Below are 18,511 nucleotides of genomic sequence, written 5' to 3' on the forward strand. Positions count from 1 at the left end.
AAGTGAAATGCGGTGTACTTACTTTTTATGTGGCTGTGAATGTTTAGTGATATTGCATCTGGCCACATATTGGTGTTGTGTTTTTTTTTGTTTGTTTTGTTTTTTTTGGTCCATTTTCCGTACAAGTCCAACCAGAACATTGAACAATAGATCAAATTCCTGACTAGTGATTGGAGATTAGGTCATTTTTTTGGGGGTGGGATGGTATGTTTATTCTATTTCAGTGGGTAGAACCAGCTGTTTGCCACATTAGTCTTGAGTACATTTATAGTCTTCGTGCTATGATTTGTGAGTTAAAGTCAGTCATATTTAATAAATCACATGAGCTCAGGGGAGGAGGATATTTTTTTGGACTCAGGAGAAACATCAACAACCTCCTACAAAAACAACCCTGAATTTTTCACGGATCTTGAACGCACTAAAGGAGTCGGATCGCTTCCCGCCTTCTCTGACTTTGTGTACCACGGAGAGATTGGCTCCCGACGAATTTACGCACGAGTCTGCACACCTACACCGCACCGTCTGAAACGTTCCCCCTCCTCCGCCGATCGCCCGCTGGGACGTTGGCTTGAAAATGTCACAGCTCAAGATTGCACTCAGATCATTTTCATAATGACAGAAAATGTGACGCTTTCCTTGTCTCAGAGCTGGGTGTGAGGACCACAGCAGACGTGTCCAGACCTGCATCGCCATGTCTTCCATTGCCTTCTGTCCACACTCCGTTTTTTTCCCCCCCTATCAGAATCCACCAGGTGTGTGTCTGCATCCCTCGTCCAGATGTTTTTCACTGTAATCTTTTATACACTTAAAACTTTTTAAGCTAAGCTTGCACACAACAGCACCAGTTTGTCACCAGTTGTGAACTCTGAAACTCCTCTTGTCTGTAAACTAAAGGATCTTTAGATTAAAGAGACGCTTACGGTGGAGCCCCGGTATTCACACGGGTTGACGACCACACAATCCACAACAACCCACAACGTCTAGAGCGCCGCCAATCAGCGGGAAGGAAGATGAACGGCGTTCCTTGATTGGCTGCTATTCTTCACAGTATTTTCTATTTGGTCAAGGGGGAGGAACAGAAAATAATTTGGAGTTATGAAGCGAGTCTATGAATACTGAAACTGCTTCAGTATTAAAAGATCAGAGAACTGTTCATAGAGTTACTGTAGACAAGCTATATTTGATTGTGTTAGTTAAGTTAGTTTGTTTTGTTTGACAAGAAAATCACCAAATTACAAAGTTGTCTTTAATTTCCTTTAATCTAAGACCTGAAATGAATTTCAAATAAAATGTCATCTTAACATGAGAATGACTAATTTATTAATCCAGCCAAGTCTGTGCAGTCAGCAATTAATAAACGAATGGCATGATGAATTAAAATGAACTTGATTATTTCCATTCTGTTGATTATCATTTTGGGATTTTTGCCTGACGGAAAATTCCCGCAACAAGAAGAAAAAAAAAAAAAAAAATTTCGATATTAAATAGTCTTGCTGAGGCAAAATTTAAGACTTGTAATTAACATATTTAAGGCCAACTTACTTACTTTTTTTAAAATTAGTTTAAAATATTTTAAGGCTTTCATTTTAGATGCATGAATTTCAAACTTTTTAAGGCTGTCATCTTTCATCGCAATAATTACTGGGACAATTTATCGTCCCGCAAAATTGATCCCGTCAGGCCTAAATCCAGATTATTCTTTTCAGTCCAGTCTTTGCTATTATTAACAGCGGGAATTAGTAACTTTTAACGAAGTTTTTGGCTTAAAAACCCAGCTGGGCCAAAACCCAAAAACCCAATCCTGGGACGGATTCCCGACCTCCTGGGTCTTTGGGAGGACGTTGCGATTCCAGGCTGTCCAGCCATCAGCTGGTCGACCCGGGAACAGAAACAGGAAGCAGTTCTACAAGCTCAGATCATCCCAGACGGACGGGACGGAGTCCCAGCCTCCACACGAACAGGTGACAGATTCACACCTACAACGCGCCAACCACTGCAGTCCTCCTCACCTCTATAGTCACATCCATCAATCACACATCACCTTCCCCACGCACACACACACCCACACACACACACACACACATCATGTTACTGTGAGTCAATAATGCAAAGCCCCTCGTGAATCCTGATGCCTGCTGGGAGAATTTTCGAACTAATCAAAGGTCTTTGTGGGTTTTTAATTGCGCCGCGTTAACCACAGGTAAGGTTTTAGTCGAGGTTTGTTTTTAAAAAGTTGAAGACCTGGGGCAAAACAGAGCTGCAAAAGGATCATGCAAAAAAAAAAAAAAAAGATTGAATTTGTTTCTTTGGCTCTTTGGTTGAACCCAGATGTAAAAATGTATTTTTGCTAATGGCTTTCTAGTTAATTTTTTCATACGACAGTCATTTTGATCTCGTTCACCACCAAGATGAGCTTTAAACCAGTCCTGGATTAAACCATGTAAATCCTTCATTAGATGGATTTAAATACTATTTTATCTAACGCAATATAGTCATTAGGTTTCTATCTGCAACCTTAATGCTTGTCCTTAGCGGGTCAACTAGCTTTCACCCAGTTGTTGTGTGTATAAGGGGTAGAAATCTGTTTTTGCTTCTGTTGGTCTTATGAACAATGTTATAAGTGATTCATTGGTGAGGATTGAGAAAATGAAGCTGATGAGAAAGTTTTTTTTTTCCTGTTGACAGCAACTTGCAAATGTCTTCATGCCTCTGGAACGGTTTCTTATTTTTTCATGTTTCGACTGCAAAATTCATAGACCAACGCTCCGCGGTACAATACTGTGAAGTGGGAGAAAATGTACATATAGTTGTTGATATTTACACATGGAAGAAAAAAACTGTGACAGGTGTAAGACTGTGATTGGACTTTGTCATTCAAACACAGGATATTTTAGAGCTTTTGGCTACTTTTCTGATTCACGTTTCCCGTACACAGTGATAAAATAATAATAATAATAAAAAATCTACCATAACACCAGTTTGGTGCTGAAAAGCCGTCAGTTTCTACCGCCTCTCTGTCAGGCTGCCCTGGGTGGTAAACCATGTGTTCCTACATGGAACAGTTTGACTTTTAAATTCTAACCCTAAACCAAGTCACTTTTATTCAGTTTACCTGGAACGACTGATTTCTGTAACTTGGCGTCTGGAGTCTAGAGGGCCACACCAAAAGTTATGGCGGGCCGGATTTGGACCCCGGACCTTGAGTTTGACACTTGTGTTTTAGATGAAAGCATATTTAAGGAGGGTGCAGCGATAAATCGACCCCCATTAACTTCATTTTGTGAGGCCGATCTTATCAACCGATTAGCAAAGGTCTAAAAATCAACCACTGTCCTCTTCTGCTCTGCAGTGAGAGGCGTTGGACTGACTGACCAGTCCACCAGGTCAGGTCTGCACATTTGCAGTTAACCATACTCTCCCCACTGTCACCAAATCAGCAACTTTCTTGCTATATTTAGCAACATTTCAGACCAAAAAAAAAAAAAATTTGGTATCTGCCAAAATGAGAAGTAGCAGGCCAGGTCTTTTGAAGATCAGTGATGGGCGCGTTCACCGATTGGCCCAGTCAAAGTCCAGACATAATTCACACTGAGAATATGTGGCAAGAGTTGAAATTAGTCTTCAAAAAATGCCTTCCACTCAGTTTAGCTGAGTCTTAGCTGTTTGGCAAAAAAGAAAATGTAACATTTGCATTTTATTTTCTCTCCTCTTCGTATTTCTGCTGTCTTTTGATGCTTCGCATAAAAACCGAACAAACTGAATTGGATTTGGGGTTTTTGACAGGACAAATATAAAAACAGTTTAAAGTGGTCTGAATATTTCTGAAAGGCTTCAGTTCTTCAGGTTCAACTAATAGGCGCACTGCTTACTAAAAATCGAAGCCAAACTTTGCGCGCACTTTACGCACGGTGCGTCCTCCTTTTTAATATATCCAAACAACATCCTGTGTAAAAAACAAACAAACACGACAACAAAGAAAACATACTCACTTGTAGCACTTCCTGTCTCTAGGAGCCTCCCCGCCTCTTCCCCTCTTCCAAGAAAGAAGTCACCTGAGCGTCCCCATCACCAGCGTCTCGGAGTTGAACTCGTACTGGTTGCTGGAGGACGCCGACTTGCCCCAGGAGTGCAGGCTGGGCGGCCGCTGCTTGAACGACGACGTGTACTTGTAGAAGCTCCTGTGCCTGTTCTTCAGGTACTCCCGGTAGTTCTTGGTGAGCAGCGTGTAGAGGAACGGGTTGATGCAGCTGTTGGAGTACGTGAGGCTCGCCACCAGGTAGTTGATGCACGTGTGCGTCTGCGAGGCCAGGCTCAGCGGCTCGGCGTGGTACAGCGGCAGCAGCTGCCAGATCCAGAAGGGCAGGAAACACGCCCAGAACACCAGCACGATGGTGAAGATCATGATGAGCACCTTCTGCTTCGGGGAGCGCCTGCCGCCGCCGCCGCTGCTGATGGCCGCGTTGCGCTGCGACTCCAGGTAGGTGCGCGCCAGGCGCACGTACAGGTAGCCGATGACGAGGCCCGGCGCCATGATGCTGGTGCCGAACAGCACCGTCACGTACACCTTGTACGCCAGGGGAGCCCACGTGGGCGCGCACATCCTCTTCACGCCGCCGTCCGACGCCTTCTTGGTCGTCTGCGCCACCATGACCATCATGGGCACGGTGAGCACGAGCGACAGCAGCCACACGCCCCACGCGAGAGCCTTGCGGTAGCTCTTGGAGCGCCGCACCGTGTCCAGCGGCTGCGTGACGGCCAGGTAGCGCTCCGTGCACATGACGGTGAGCGTGAAGATGCTCGCGTGCATGGTGAGGAGGTCCAGGCTGAGGAGGATGCGGCAGCCCACGTCGCCGAAGTACCAGTCCTTCAGGAAGTAGGTGGACACCACGAAGGGGATGGTGGACAGGTACAGCAGGTCCGCGAGCGCCAGGTTGATGATGGAGATGTACATGGAGGTGGCGAAGCGGATGGAGTGGCACATCACCACGAGCGTGTACACGTTCCCGGACACGCCGATGATGTAGACCACGGACAGCAGGGTTCCGAAGGTGGAGGTGATGACGAGCTCGTGGTCCGCGGCTCCGGCGAGCCGCGGAGTCAGAGACCTGTTGTTCATCATGCCCCCGCGCCGCTTCCGCTCCCGCTCGGCTCCCGGTTCCGCTCCTCAAGCTCGCGAAGGAGTTTGGAGAGAAAGAGAGAGAGAGCGCGCGAGAGCACCTTGGCACGGCTGGTGGTTCTTGCTTGTCCTGCTCTGCGCTCACAGCGGCGCCGCGGCTCCTGACGTCTCCCCCCCGTCACACCGACCCCCCCCCCTTTATGTTAGACTGATAATCTGTAGGCTGATTTGTTCAGATGACGGTTTATGATTTCACGCGGGAGACAAATGATTTCCTTCTTTATTGTCTTTGCGCAAAGAGAATAAAGACAAACTTCTTTTTTTTTTTTTTTTTGCAGAGAGCAGCAGGACCTGAACGTCACAACAGAAACCAACAGGAACTGATTTCATTCACATCTCAGCAGCGAGGGAGCCACGCGAGTCGCTCCTCCTCACTAATGTGTGTGTGTATATATATATATACATATTTACCATTCAATAAATTAGAATATTGTTGAAAAGTACATTTATTTCAGGAATTTTACTATTAAGTGAAACACTTTATAAAGCTAAATTATACACAGTTTTCCAACCTTCATTTAAAGCTGCAGTAACTTGGTGACAGTTTCAACAAATAACAGTTATAAAAGATACACACTCCGGCTTTAAAGGAAAGGCAAAGAAAGTTTTGACATAAAATCAATAAAATCATGGACAGCCACAACTTTAATTTGTTCAGTCAGCGCAATTAGGAGCAGAACAGCCGATGTAAAAATGATTAATAAAGAAACTGAAACTATGAAAAACGATATCTATCTTGGTCAAACATGTAAAAATGAATAAACCGCAACAAAATTTCATTCAAATGGTTCAGAAAGTGCAATTGGGAATTCAAAATATAATGTAAAAATACATAATAACCCATGATGTCGCCCAATGGCATAGAATTACGCTAAGTAGATCTGCCCTTACGGCCACATTGTCACAATACCCGATGTAGAATTTATTTCAATGTCGAGAATGATACAGATATTAATATCGGAGAGGTGCCTCTAAAAAAAAAAAAAACCCCCCCCCACAGGATGACACTACCATCACCATGCTTGACAAATGGTACATTTGGGAGCAGATGAAGCAGATGTTGGCCCTCCTGCCATATCTAAACAACTTTGAAATCTTGTGAAATTAATTTGATTCGATTAAAAGGTGACAATCGCAGGTTGGATGGCCTTGACTTTTCCACTAATTTATTTTCCGACAGCCTCCTGTGCCTGTGCTCTGGCTCTTCATTGATTTGATAAATTGCATTATTTTCTCAATTTGTCTTTCAGCCTCACGCGCATCACGTCGTGACACTTTCTATTACCTTTATTCTCATCGGCCCTTTAACCTCCCTCGTCTTTTCAGATTATTGGACAGTCCAGCAACGATGAGGCCGTGACGTTTCCCTAGACGGACTAAAGAGTCCTCAGGCTGATCTGTCCACAGGGGATTGAGCGGCTGCCTCTGCCAGACTCTCTGAAAGTTGGAAGAGGACGCTTTAGTACGTGTTGGAGTCAGAACCTCACAGCTGAGTCATGGACACAGATAAAACATCAGCATAACACCAGAGTGAAAAGGATGTCTTCTTCTTAGGGCTCATAGGGAGATGCAAACTTAAAGGGGCACATAGAAGCATTTTATATCGCAATCGCAAGTAACTATGTGACCTTCAGTTGTTGGAAAACTGTTGTGTATATATCAAATATGACTTAAAGGAAATTTGTCTTAATAGTTTTAACACCTTGAAATAGGTCCTCTGTCTCTTTAAGAAACTCCTGTTCTTTCTGAAAACTCCACCTACAGGAAGTCATCACAACATGGCTCCTCTATTAACCCTTAAACTACTTTTTTTATCAGCGTTTCACTGAGAAGTGGCTCCTATAACGAGCTCAGCAGACGCTCAGTTCCACCAGGAGTTTGCTAATTGCTGCTGGCTAGTCTGAAGGAGCTGACAGAAGCTGTGAAACGTGGAAACTGCAGCTCAGAGGAGGAGCCGGGTCTCAAAGGCGGCGCTAAGTTCAACCAGGCGTTTAGCCCAGTTGAATGGTTGCCATGGGGATTAAAGGATCTCTCAAACATTGCATAAAAGAACAAGGCAAAACTTCATGTATGTTGGACGGCTGGCCTTGAGTTTGGCACGTGCGTTAGAGGAAAGAATATGAAAAATAAAAATGTTGCAATAATAATTGTGCCATTTCGTGCACATTTTAATCAAATTCCAACATCTATCTGATCAAACGTATTCCAATCTTCATCAGTAAAAGATGCGTGTCATTCCACCTTAACAAGACATCTATTCCTGGCTACATCCCACCAAAAACCCAGTGGACGTTCTGGTCTCTTGAAACTAAACTTTTTCTTTTCTATTCTTTTTTCTTTTTCGTTTTACCCAAAATCTAAACGAGAAATTCGGCATAACCCCCCACCCAGGGAACATTGCTGAATAAATATTGGTGTTTTCAAGGATGTGTGTTTCTGTGGACTCCTCATTCACCCTCCTGCCGTGCCACACAACAATCGGAACCTTTTCTTGCTTCACGTTCTTTCCTCGCGCCTCGTCTCGCTCGGCCCCGACATGTTTCTACTTTCGCCCGCCTGTTTTCTGCGGCCGGGTCTCGCTGCCGATCGGTGTTTACCGACCCTCCTGCCTCGCAAGGCCTCCTGTCTGCTCTCTGCATCAGAAGCCAGAGTGTATTTTCGGCCACAAGCCTTTGCAAGCCGCCCTGCTTGTTTAGTCACTAAGAGCCACTTTTACTGTAGCATGAAAACAAAACGTATTCCCCCGCCGCCTGGCAGAATCTCCATAACCAATAAGAGAATTCGACGCTGTTATTCCGATCTGCCAGGAAAGAAGAAGAAAAAAGCATCACCAGGTGTATGATCATGCATTACTTACACTGTTTTCTGCAACACCTGTCACAGATGCACATTTGATGCATTATTTACACGATGCTTCATATTCTGAGAGAAACAACAGAGAGGCGTCTCGTCTGTTCGTCGACCGGAAGAACCGTGCATTTTTGTTTACAAGCTGACAACATTGGCAGAATTTCTGTGTGTTTATGGATCTCGCAACCGTAGAATTTGCGGGCCGATGTTTTAATTTCAAATGCATTTCCACAGCACTCAAGAGAAACCCGACGTGTGCGTACTGTTGTGTTTGTTCTCAGCCTCCGATCTTAGTTTCCATAGTGATCGTAGAAGGACGTGTGCAAACGGCTTACAGTGGCAAAAACAGGAAGGGCCGTGGAGGAATGCAGCTCGAATTTGATTTTCAGACACACATCAGTGCTTGGATCAGTACAATTACTTTAAAGCGTCTTCTGAAACACGCAACCCGATGCTTCTTGCGCAGCTGGTGAGCTGAGACTGAGCAGAGACGGGATGCAGCGTCCCAGCCAGAAACTACGAAAAACTTCCAAACTGATGGAACTTTCATGGCAGCAGAGTTAAGTGGGATTATGTGTTTTTTCACATATAGTCATTTTATGGCACAGACAGTCAAGAATCTATGTTACCTTCAGTTATCATAAAAAATAATGCATCAAAAATGACTTGGGAAATTTGACTTTGAAATTGAGCCTCTGTCTCTTTAAGAAACTCCTGCTCTTTCTGAAACTCCACCTTCAGGAAGTCATCACAACATGGCTCCTCTATTAACCCTTTAGCAACATTTTTACCAGCGTTTCACTGGGAAGTAGCTCCTGTAATGAGCCCAGCAGACGCTCAGTTCCACCAGGTGTTTGCTAATTGCTTAATAGCTTAATATCATGTTATAAGTCATTCCCTCGTCAAGGGTTTGATTCTTTAATGTGTAATTAAAGAAGGCCCTGTTTGTTTTTATATTTTATTAAATTATATGCTAAAAATTACTTATACCCCTCTTAGTAATAATCAGCAAAATTATCACTCCCAGTCAGAAGTAAAGTTGTTCAAAATGAAAATGGAGAACAGTGAAGCGAAACAAACCGGGTTGCGAATTCTCGCCCAATGTCTGTTTTGAACTATGACTCGACAGTTTTTAGAGTGCAGGGGGGGAAACACTTTCTTTAATTTAAGAATTGAAGCATTCTGACGATGTTTTCTGAAACTGGATCACTCGTGCTGCTCTCATTCTCCAGGGCGACCGTGGAAAAACAAGGCACAGTCTCTATCAAGGCGTCGCAGCAGAACGGAGTCATGCACGGTTCACGGCACGCCATGTAAAACGAGCTGAACACAAACGCATGAGAAACTGCAGCCTGCCCATATTTATAGAACAATAACTGAGCCAAAAGGCGGCATGGTGTGAAAAAATCAACAGTACCGCTCAGTTTCTCACATCATTGAAGGAATTTTGTCCTATAGTTTTTTTTTTGTTTTAAAGAACAAAATTGCTTCACCTTCAGGTTTGCAGAAAGATGTTTGAGTAGCTCTCTTAAGAACCTGGCAATGCATTTCTATCGGCTTTCTGCCTGGGCCATCACAAAACCTCAATTTACTTCTTTTTCAACCAGATCTGAGAGAGAAGTAAAGAATCCTTCAGCTGAAAACAATCTGCTGCAGGCACTTTTGAGACCTTCTCCAATCGTCAACTTCCACTGACGAGCTGCATGTGGCGCAGATGTGTCTGGTGCTACATAAAAGATATTTAAAAAACAAAACAAGACAAGAACTGAAGGTAGGAAGACGAGTCAGGAGATCAGACGGGTGTCTTCCTCGGCAAAGCGATCGACGGACTACCAACAAAAAGAAAAATGATTTCTGTCTGATTTGTGTCTCAGTCTGTGCCCACGTTGGGTTCCGCCAGCAGGAAGCCAATTTGAGTTCCTCTGGTCTGATCAGTGATCATAACTCGTTGCTCATTTCTTAAGTGTTGATCGGACCAAATTGGAAAAATTACAAAAAAACCAATGGAACTACTGTAGGGTGTGAAATTTGGTATTTTGCTACAAAATTAAATTGTACATATGATTAGTTTCTCAATAATGCATGAAGATGCTAAACTGCAAGGAAACCCGAATGGATACACAATAGTTTAGGTACAATAGGTATGTGTATGAAATATGTCAACGTGAATAATGTTGGCAATAAAGAGAGCTGACCATCAACAATGACGAGGTGAGGAAGTCGTGTAGGATTGAATTTAGACTTTTGATTGTTGCAAACTCATCGTCATTGTTATGTAGATACTGGTAGTGGGTATTGCTAACTAAAACATAGTGACGCATCACACGAGTCACATGATCAACAACAGGGTGTTTCCACTGGCGCAGACCATGAAGAAATTGAAGGACGACGGCACATCCTGTTTTTGAGTAACTTATCGCGTGAACAAGGTTATTCATGTGTGGTTTTAATTATGTTTCTTATTTAATGAAAACACTACAATTGTGAAATGATGTTTTTTCTGACATTAGCGGAACATTGGCAGAGTTTTGAGCACAATCGTCTAATGTCAATGTTGCGCGTTTTCTTGCTGTGAGTTTTCTTTCCCGAAGCATCGACGTCTTCTTTGGTCTAACTGGAGGTTTCCTTGTTCACAATCTGAACGTTTTTGTCAGAACTTGCTCCAAAAGTTTGGACCCAGCTGTGTGTGTCTGCAACACTCGGCGTTAATTATGGTTTTGAATGAGCTTTAAACAGACAATTTTCTTGGTTCAAGGTTTACTGCCAACCATCCACACAAAAACTCATTAGGATGTGGAAAAAAAAAAACGCCCCCAACAAATTAAGTTGCTGAATTAGACGTGCAAATTACACTGAAAATAAAAACGAAGGGAAAAAAAAAACTGTTTGGAATAATTTCTGTGATTCGGTTTTGGTCCATAGCCCTACTCTTCCACCTTTTCCCAGAGGTTTTTGGCACATAGAAGTAGAAAAGTTAACTATAAGCCTTCAATTTAAACATGGCATTTGGAATCCCCCGGTGGCCCCTATGCCGGTCCGCCGATGCTTTGGGGACATTTTGATTCATTTAATTGTGACACGTTTGGCTTTATGCTGCGTTAATGTTGCGTTTATGAAAACATTTATGCTTCTAATTATTGCAACAGTTTTTTCTCTGATGTTTATTTTCTGAACTCTAAATGGGCCGAATCTTCCTTTAACACTTGAGGTTCTGCAATAACTTCTATCTACAGTCGCTCACCTCCAGCCCAGATCCCGTCAGCAGCGACTTTAACCCGCCTGGTAGAAACGTTAAGGAGAAGCAGAGCGAACAGTCAGCAGGTGGTACCAGGTGGTACCAGGTGGTATCGGGGCTTTGAGGTGCTTCACGACTCACTGTGACAGTCGCAGTACCGTGTCTTATATCAGGATGTCAGATATAAAGACAGACATTCTTTAAATCTGCCGGTGGGACCGACTGCTCTGCATCCCCAGAACCAGAACCAAACGAGGAGAAGCAGCTTTCAGCATTTATGCACCACAAATTTGGAACAAACTTCCAGAAAACTGTAAAACAGCTGAAACACTGACTTCTTTTAAATCTCGACTAAAAACCCACCTGTTTAAAATTGTATTTGAAATGTAATCAATTACAAATTTATTGATGGAACTTGACTTAATGTCGTGTTTTGATTGTTGATTCTATGTTGCTTTGTGTTTCTGTGTTTGTAATTATGGAAAGCACTTTGAAATGCCTTGCTGCTGAAATGTGCTATACAAATAAAATTTGATTGATTGATTGATTGACTCAGACTGCCTGTAGTGAACCGGACATTTAGCAGAATGATGAAGTTAAAGTCAGAAGTTTCTCTGCAGCTGAAGCATTTCTGTGTTTAGTGGCGAGGCGGGGTTTTTCCCGCTATTGCAAAGACAATTATGAAAATATAAATAGAAACAGTTTTTCTAACATCAACATCAGACCTACGTTTTTATTCACAAACCAGTGAAAAATATTCTTGCCCATAATTTAATAGTTAGAGACACAAATCTGCCCCCCTCCTCCTCACCATGGACCTACAGTCCATGGTGAGGAGCTTTGCTTTGTCTTCAACTTGGTGAAGAGGGAAATTAAATCTGGTGGTTACGTGTTTGTGTGGGGGCCTCTTCGCGACCTGTAATTTATTCTCATCTGCATTTCGCAGCATTGCTTGTTTCCAGTTTTTTGATTACGGCAATACATGAACTCCACAGTCGCCCAGTCTAAAAACAAAAGAGTAACTTCACGACATGTTGGATTTAATAAAATTGGGTTTAGCATTTCTACGACCGGGCTTAAAAGCCGAAACAGAAAGGGAATCACAGCATGTATAAGACTTTGTGTAAAATCTGCCAAAACTCTGTGAGGCAACATCATCTCAGTATGGACCCAAATTTCTGAGGAGCCTCTCCAACGCCTCTTTGACTTTCCGTCATTAAGATTTATGGCTGCCCCCCAGTACTAGCAAGATGTACCAAATAAAGTGACCAGTAAATTTTTTATACATTTGTTTAAGCAACAAAAAAAGAAATGCTCTGGATATGCTGATGAACTTTCCTTCAATCCAACTGCTCATAATCATGAAGTGGGGAAAAACTGCAGAGCTGTGACACAAAGAGCTTCTGATTAGTTGCCTAAAACTCAATCTGTCATATTTCCATGTTTTTTTTTTAGCAGGAAGCTTCTGCCTTTGGGAACAAGTAAAGTCCCCTGATGTACTTTGCTCAAAAATCAGCACAGTGAGAGTGATATAGACTTCAGCTGAGTTTTGACAAACTGTGAGAACCTTAACTTAAGGCCTGCAAGCTGCTTAATATCAGAACACAGAGCTTTCTTTTTTTTTTTTTTTTTTTTTAAGCTAATAGCATTACCAGTTCTCCTTAGGCCTAATATTAAGAACTCTGAAGTCAGATGAGGGATGAAACAGAATGCATTGTAGAATACCTCTGATTAATTTTGAAAAGTGGCAGGAAGCCATATTTAGCTGAGAGTGCCAGTGAACGTGTCATTTTACCCTGCAGACTCAGACAACCCTTCACCCCCCCTCCAGGACAATCAGGAACGGGAAGCAATTTGTCTTCCGACTCGGTGCTGCACTAGAATAAGATGATGTGACAACGCGGAGCTGTGAAACGATGTCGGTTATCAAAAGCGGTTTCAGACGAGGGCTGAGTGGAATCAGAAATTCACACAACTCTGTAGAGTACATGTAGCACCGTGGCATCAGAGCCTTTGGAACTATACTTTAATTCTTTGTGGCAAAAAAATTCAAGAAGGTATCTGAAACATTGTTGAGAGATTATCGTCCATACTGACATTATCTGCATTTTTTGAATCTTTGCAAGGACTGCTCTTAAGTTGCTTTTTATATTAACAGCATTTCATATTTTTACAATTTATAGCATTTTATATATATATATTTTTTAATTTTTATTTTATCTACAACTACTACTCAGTGGTAGTTGTTATTGTGTCTTGTCTCTATGCTGTAACTGCGAAGTAATTTCCCTGCTGGGATGAATAAAGTACTTCTATTCTTCTATTCTATTCTATTCTATTCTATTCTATTCTATTCTATTCTATTCTATTCTATGTTAACGTCATGCTATCTCCCTATAGAAGATCTACGGAGTACAGTCAGTGACTATTCGAGGTAGCCATTGGAGAATGGGTACGCTTCCGTCATACGTGGTTGTGGCGCCTAAAAGAAGCTCAGTTGGCACCAAGGGGCTCATTGTGTCAAGAAAACATCTTACACACTATTACATCATCCATGCTAGCCTGAACTTTACATTCTGAATGTTTGCGATCTGTTTAAATCAGGGGTCTCCAACCGTAGTCCTTGTGATCTACTGTCCTGTAGGTCTTAAATACAACCTTATAGCTGAATCACGTGAATAGATAGTAACCAGGCCTTAGTCAAATTTGATGACATGCAGAAGAGGTAAATCAATCATTTCATTCGATTCTGTTGGAGCAAGGTTGTATCTAAAACCTACAAGAGAACAGAAGTCAAGAACTAAGCTTGGAAACCAAGTGGCTTGAGCAGTGAGGGGAAGCTCAGGCAGTAATGTCATGGCTTTGGAAACCTCTGAAAGGTTGACTGACCCATTTCAGTTAATCGGAATGAAGACTTGTGGATGTATTTTAAGACCAAACCTGGAACACACTGACTTCTAGTTTGGCATGTTGGGTGGTCAAGATAAATCGACAAAGACATGAGGAAGATAATTGTGGAGCTGGAACTGTCTGGTTCATAGTTGAGGACAATCTCCGGATGCTCGACGGTGCTGCGTTCATCCATTCAAACAATTACACACAATAGACCAGTGTGTGTCCAACCATCACGCTGCTCAGAAAGGAGACGGTACCATGTCCCAGAAATGAACAAGTTTTAAGTCATAAGGAGAATGAAGTCACAATATTATAAAAATAGTCATAGTACTATGAGTACTAAGTTGTAGTACTACAGCTTTATTCTTGTAATATTACGGCTTTATTCTCGTTCCACTTTATTTTCAAGATATGACTTTATGCTCATAATATATTTAACTAAATTGATGTATTATTTCGACGTTATTCTCGTACAACTTTATTCTCCTAATACTTGCGCCATTTTATCCTCTTAATATTAACACTTTATTCTAGTAATCTTTTTTTTGGTCATTTTCTCTTAGCATGGCCTAAATTCCCCGTCATATTATTGTCATAATTTAGTAAAAATAAATCATTTTGATCATTCTAACAGGGCTAAAGCAGGACTAGTTTAGTCAGGCCTAAGACGGTGAGGATAAAGATGCATGTTGGTGTTTATGACCTTCTGATTTCATGTGTGTGTTTTCTCTGTGTGTCCAGCTCTCACCGTACAATGCAGGGAGGCGAAATGAGGATAACAAATGGTGGCTTTAAGTGCGGGGACAGCGACACACGGCGAGCGTCTGTTGGCGCATGACGGGGGAATATAATCAGGGCCCGACTGGTGTGTGGGATATGTTTTCCTTTGAAGTGGGTAACCGTCGCCCTTTGAAGTGAGGACCCACTTGCAAGCACTTCACAGCTGTGAAGAAGAAGAATGGTTGAGACGATGCCGGGATTTTTCCACCCCTCCCCTCCCCACCTCCATCTCTTCATTTCGTTCTTCCACAACGTCTCTCCCGAAGACCCTGGAAGTTGCCACTGGTTCATTTTGATCAATTCATTTGATATCAGAACATCTTTTAAGTGTTGTTCATATGATCGCATGCAGCAACAAAACCTAGCAATGACATGTATGTGTTGCGTTTCTCAATGCAACAGGACAACAGAAATTGTATTGTCACTTCAGACCAACAGAGTTTTTACAGTGAAGAAGCGCAAATATGTTTAGTTGACTAATGTAAGCTGTGAACTGTACAAAAAAATGCTATCACTGACTCTTTAAGGTAACAGCAGGTCTTTTTTCTGACCTGTTTCTTTTACAGAGGTTGACATGCAATCAATCAATCAATCCAATCAATCCAATCAGTCCATCAATCAATCAAGTTTACTTGCATGGCACATTTCAGCAACAGGGCAGTTCGAAGTGCTTTACATCATAAAAACACACAATAAAATACAAATGTACTCGGACTCCTTGATCCATTTCACACCCACAAACTTCAATGATCTCTCTTTTTTTTTATTATTGGATTTTGTGTGATCAACCGACAGGAAGTCTTTTATAAACGAAAATCTGAAAAGCACGACGTTCATCTGTATTCAGCTGCCAGAGTCAATAGTTTGTAGATTTGCTTTTAGCTAAAACGAATAGCCGAGTTGTTTCTGGCATCTAGAGACTGGCATTTTCATTCTCCGCTTGATAAACTGAAGGTCAGGCAGATTTGATGCACATCGTCTATGAAAGTCATTTTTCCAAGTCTTGAAAATGATCGATTGGATTTAAGTTTGGGTATTACTGGGACATCCTGACACGCAGCGATGCTTGGAGACAAGCCATCCGATCGTTGCTCAGACTGCAGTTTTTTTGAGGGTTGTTGGCCTAAACACATTTTATTTCACTATGTATTTGAAATGAACCCCCGTCATTTCTAATAACATAAAAATGATCAATATTATGCAATATAACCAAGTTAAGCAATAGATATTTTGTTTCCTCTTCAATGTCAAAGCCCAAACTAAACTCACAGATTACTGCTGTACCAGCTGGAGGTGTGCTTGGGTCACTATTATTGTCCCGTCTCAATTTTTGTATATATTTCAAAAATGCAGTTTTTTTGTCCTTATTTTGGTGTTTATTTAGTTTCTCTTTTCAAAAAACTTCTTTCTTCCCCTCTGTTAGTTTGCCTCTGGCTGGCTTTGTGAATTCCCAGCATGGCCTTAAGCATTGTGCCTTCCACTACATACAGCGCCCAGTTTTCCAGTTTCCATCCCGATCTCCACTGTTCACATGCTTACACCTCGTCACGTACGACATCTTTTTGAGATTTTATGGTGTTTTATGGTAGATGTGCGTTCGGAGATTATTTGTTTCGATTAAATCATTGTTTTCAACACTTGCTTTCTTTAGCTTCTTAGGTTCTTTCTTTAGTAATCACCAGAAAGGTTTTCTGGGGACATTTCTGAGAGTAAGCTATAAAATCCCAGCATGTCAGTATAAACAATGAAATTTAAATATAAGATGCTAGGTTTGTTTCCCCCCCCCAGTTAAACTTTAACTGCTTCCTTGATGTAGATTGTTCGCGTTTCAACCGTTTCTCATCCTGCTCTATTTTTATCGCGTTTTGCTCATTTACAACACTAATTATTGCATCTGTTGGAGCTCGGCGAGCACTGAGGGTTTGTTTGGTCCCTGACCTTGTTGTTCTCCTCCTTCCACAGACAAGCATTTAAAAGACACAGTCTGTAATGGCAGCTTGACGTCAAGCCACCACTCGTTTAATCAGCCCCATTAGGTCTCGAATCACCGCCCTGACACGACTGCCAACAGGGTAAGTATGTGCGGTCCTGATGAATGTTTTTTTTTTGGTTAAACTATTACAAAATCCCTGCAACCCCTGCTTGGGACATTTATGGATGTGACAGAGAACCAGAAATGTTGGTGTTAATTGTGGTTCTTTATTTCTGCTGCATTAAGTTTCATTTAGTTGATTTCAATTAGCTAGTTAATACACATACAGATCAGTGATAGGTTTTTAACACACCTGTCCCCCATAAAAGTATCATTGTTTTTCTACTCTTAACATTTTTAGCCCTTATTTTTTTGTACAACTAGAACATTCCATGCTTTTTACAGACTTTTAATTGCCTTCATTTCTCATTTGTTGGTGGTAACCAGTGGAAACGGCATCGCTGAGCCCGTTTGACTTGGACTGCATGCTCAGGACAAACCTGTTGTTTTGTGCAAACACTGCAGCGATTACCAACGCTTTGCAGATTCTTGTTCGTAAGACATTGATTTTAGAAACACTCAAAAACATTCAACAGCTAGGAAATGTAGCTAAATTTGGAAACCGGGAACTGGCTGCATACAAAAATAGCTTCTACCCTTTGCTGTCTTTCTAGTTAGGTGCACTAACTAGAAAAATGTGGGTTTAATTGATCTAAATAGGGTTGAGTCGAAGATATATCAACAAATTCTCTTATTTCACTAACCTAGAAAAAAGTCCTTAAAGTTGAAAACGAGGCCAAACTAGTTTTTGGATAATTAAGATTATCCAAAATTCACAAACAAAAAAATGTTCCAGATACTCAAAGAACAGCACCAAAGATTTGTATGAATAAAACATGAAACAACTCATACAAAGATATAAAGTAATATCTCAGTCCAGTGTAAATATGTATTCTAATAGACCCAGTGAAGGATATGGAAATGAAACTCAACATATGATTCAAAGTTGTAGAAATATCTCAAAGGATGATGAGTGGAAACTTTTGCTTAATCAGCAAAGTATGAAGCAAAGATTGGGAATAAATTTGATTCTTTTTGTTATTTCTACTTTTAACAAACTTGCAAAACACTCAAACATTGTTCAACGTTGTCATAACTGGGTGTAGAACTTTTGAGGAAGCACATTAATACAATTTGCTTAACATAATAAAAATTCGGAAAAAGTGAAGAGCTGTGAATACTTTCCTCTTGCTCTATGTCAAAACCTAATCAGGCAAAGACTGAAGCAACCTCTACTAGGGACTTTTTTGGATGTGACAGAAGAGCTGAAAACTATCTAGCTTTTATTCCCTGTTTACTAGGCGGTGCTCCAATTTTGTAATTTTGATTTAAATTACACATTTTTGTTAATAAATGCTTCTGGCATTTATTACGTTAATCGTAGCTTTAAAAAACAGTCAGCAGAGGTGGAAAAAAAAAAAATCTGAGTTGATCTCAGCAAAGGACTCACAGGAAAGCTTTAAAGTGAGCAGCCAGATATTCTTAGCTGAATCCAGTTAGTAGAATCTGCAGTTCAGGTGGACTAAACCTCCCTACACCAACA

General features: G+C 41.5%; 1 protein-coding gene and 1 long non-coding RNA gene across 2 annotated transcripts in view; one reads left to right on the forward strand and one right to left on the reverse strand.

Moving 5' to 3' along the window:
• The window catches only part of LOC116727485 (urotensin-2 receptor), an 11,933-nt gene extending 6,478 nt beyond the window's left edge, over positions 1–5,455 (reverse strand). The window contains exon 1 of the mRNA XM_032574945.1: positions 3,990–5,455. Within this exon, the coding sequence (XP_032430836.1) occupies positions 4,049–5,119 (1,071 nt within the window). The 5' untranslated portion in view covers positions 5,120–5,455 and the 3' untranslated portion in view covers positions 3,990–4,048. The remainder of the gene's footprint in view (positions 1–3,989) is intronic.
• Positions 4,370–18,511, forward strand: part of LOC116727489 (uncharacterized) — a 30,632-nt gene continuing 16,490 nt past the window's right edge. Inside the window, exons 1-4 of the long non-coding RNA XR_004340806.1 lie at positions 4,370–4,477; positions 5,455–5,555; positions 16,360–16,485; positions 16,899–17,008. This is a non-coding gene — a long non-coding RNA (uncharacterized LOC116727489). The remainder of the gene's footprint in view (positions 4,478–5,454; positions 5,556–16,359; positions 16,486–16,898; positions 17,009–18,511) is intronic.

This window comes from Xiphophorus hellerii, chromosome 10, assembly GCF_003331165.1.
Source record: "Xiphophorus hellerii strain 12219 chromosome 10, Xiphophorus_hellerii-4.1, whole genome shotgun sequence".
NCBI classification, from domain to species: Eukaryota; Metazoa; Chordata; class Actinopteri; order Cyprinodontiformes; family Poeciliidae; genus Xiphophorus; species Xiphophorus hellerii.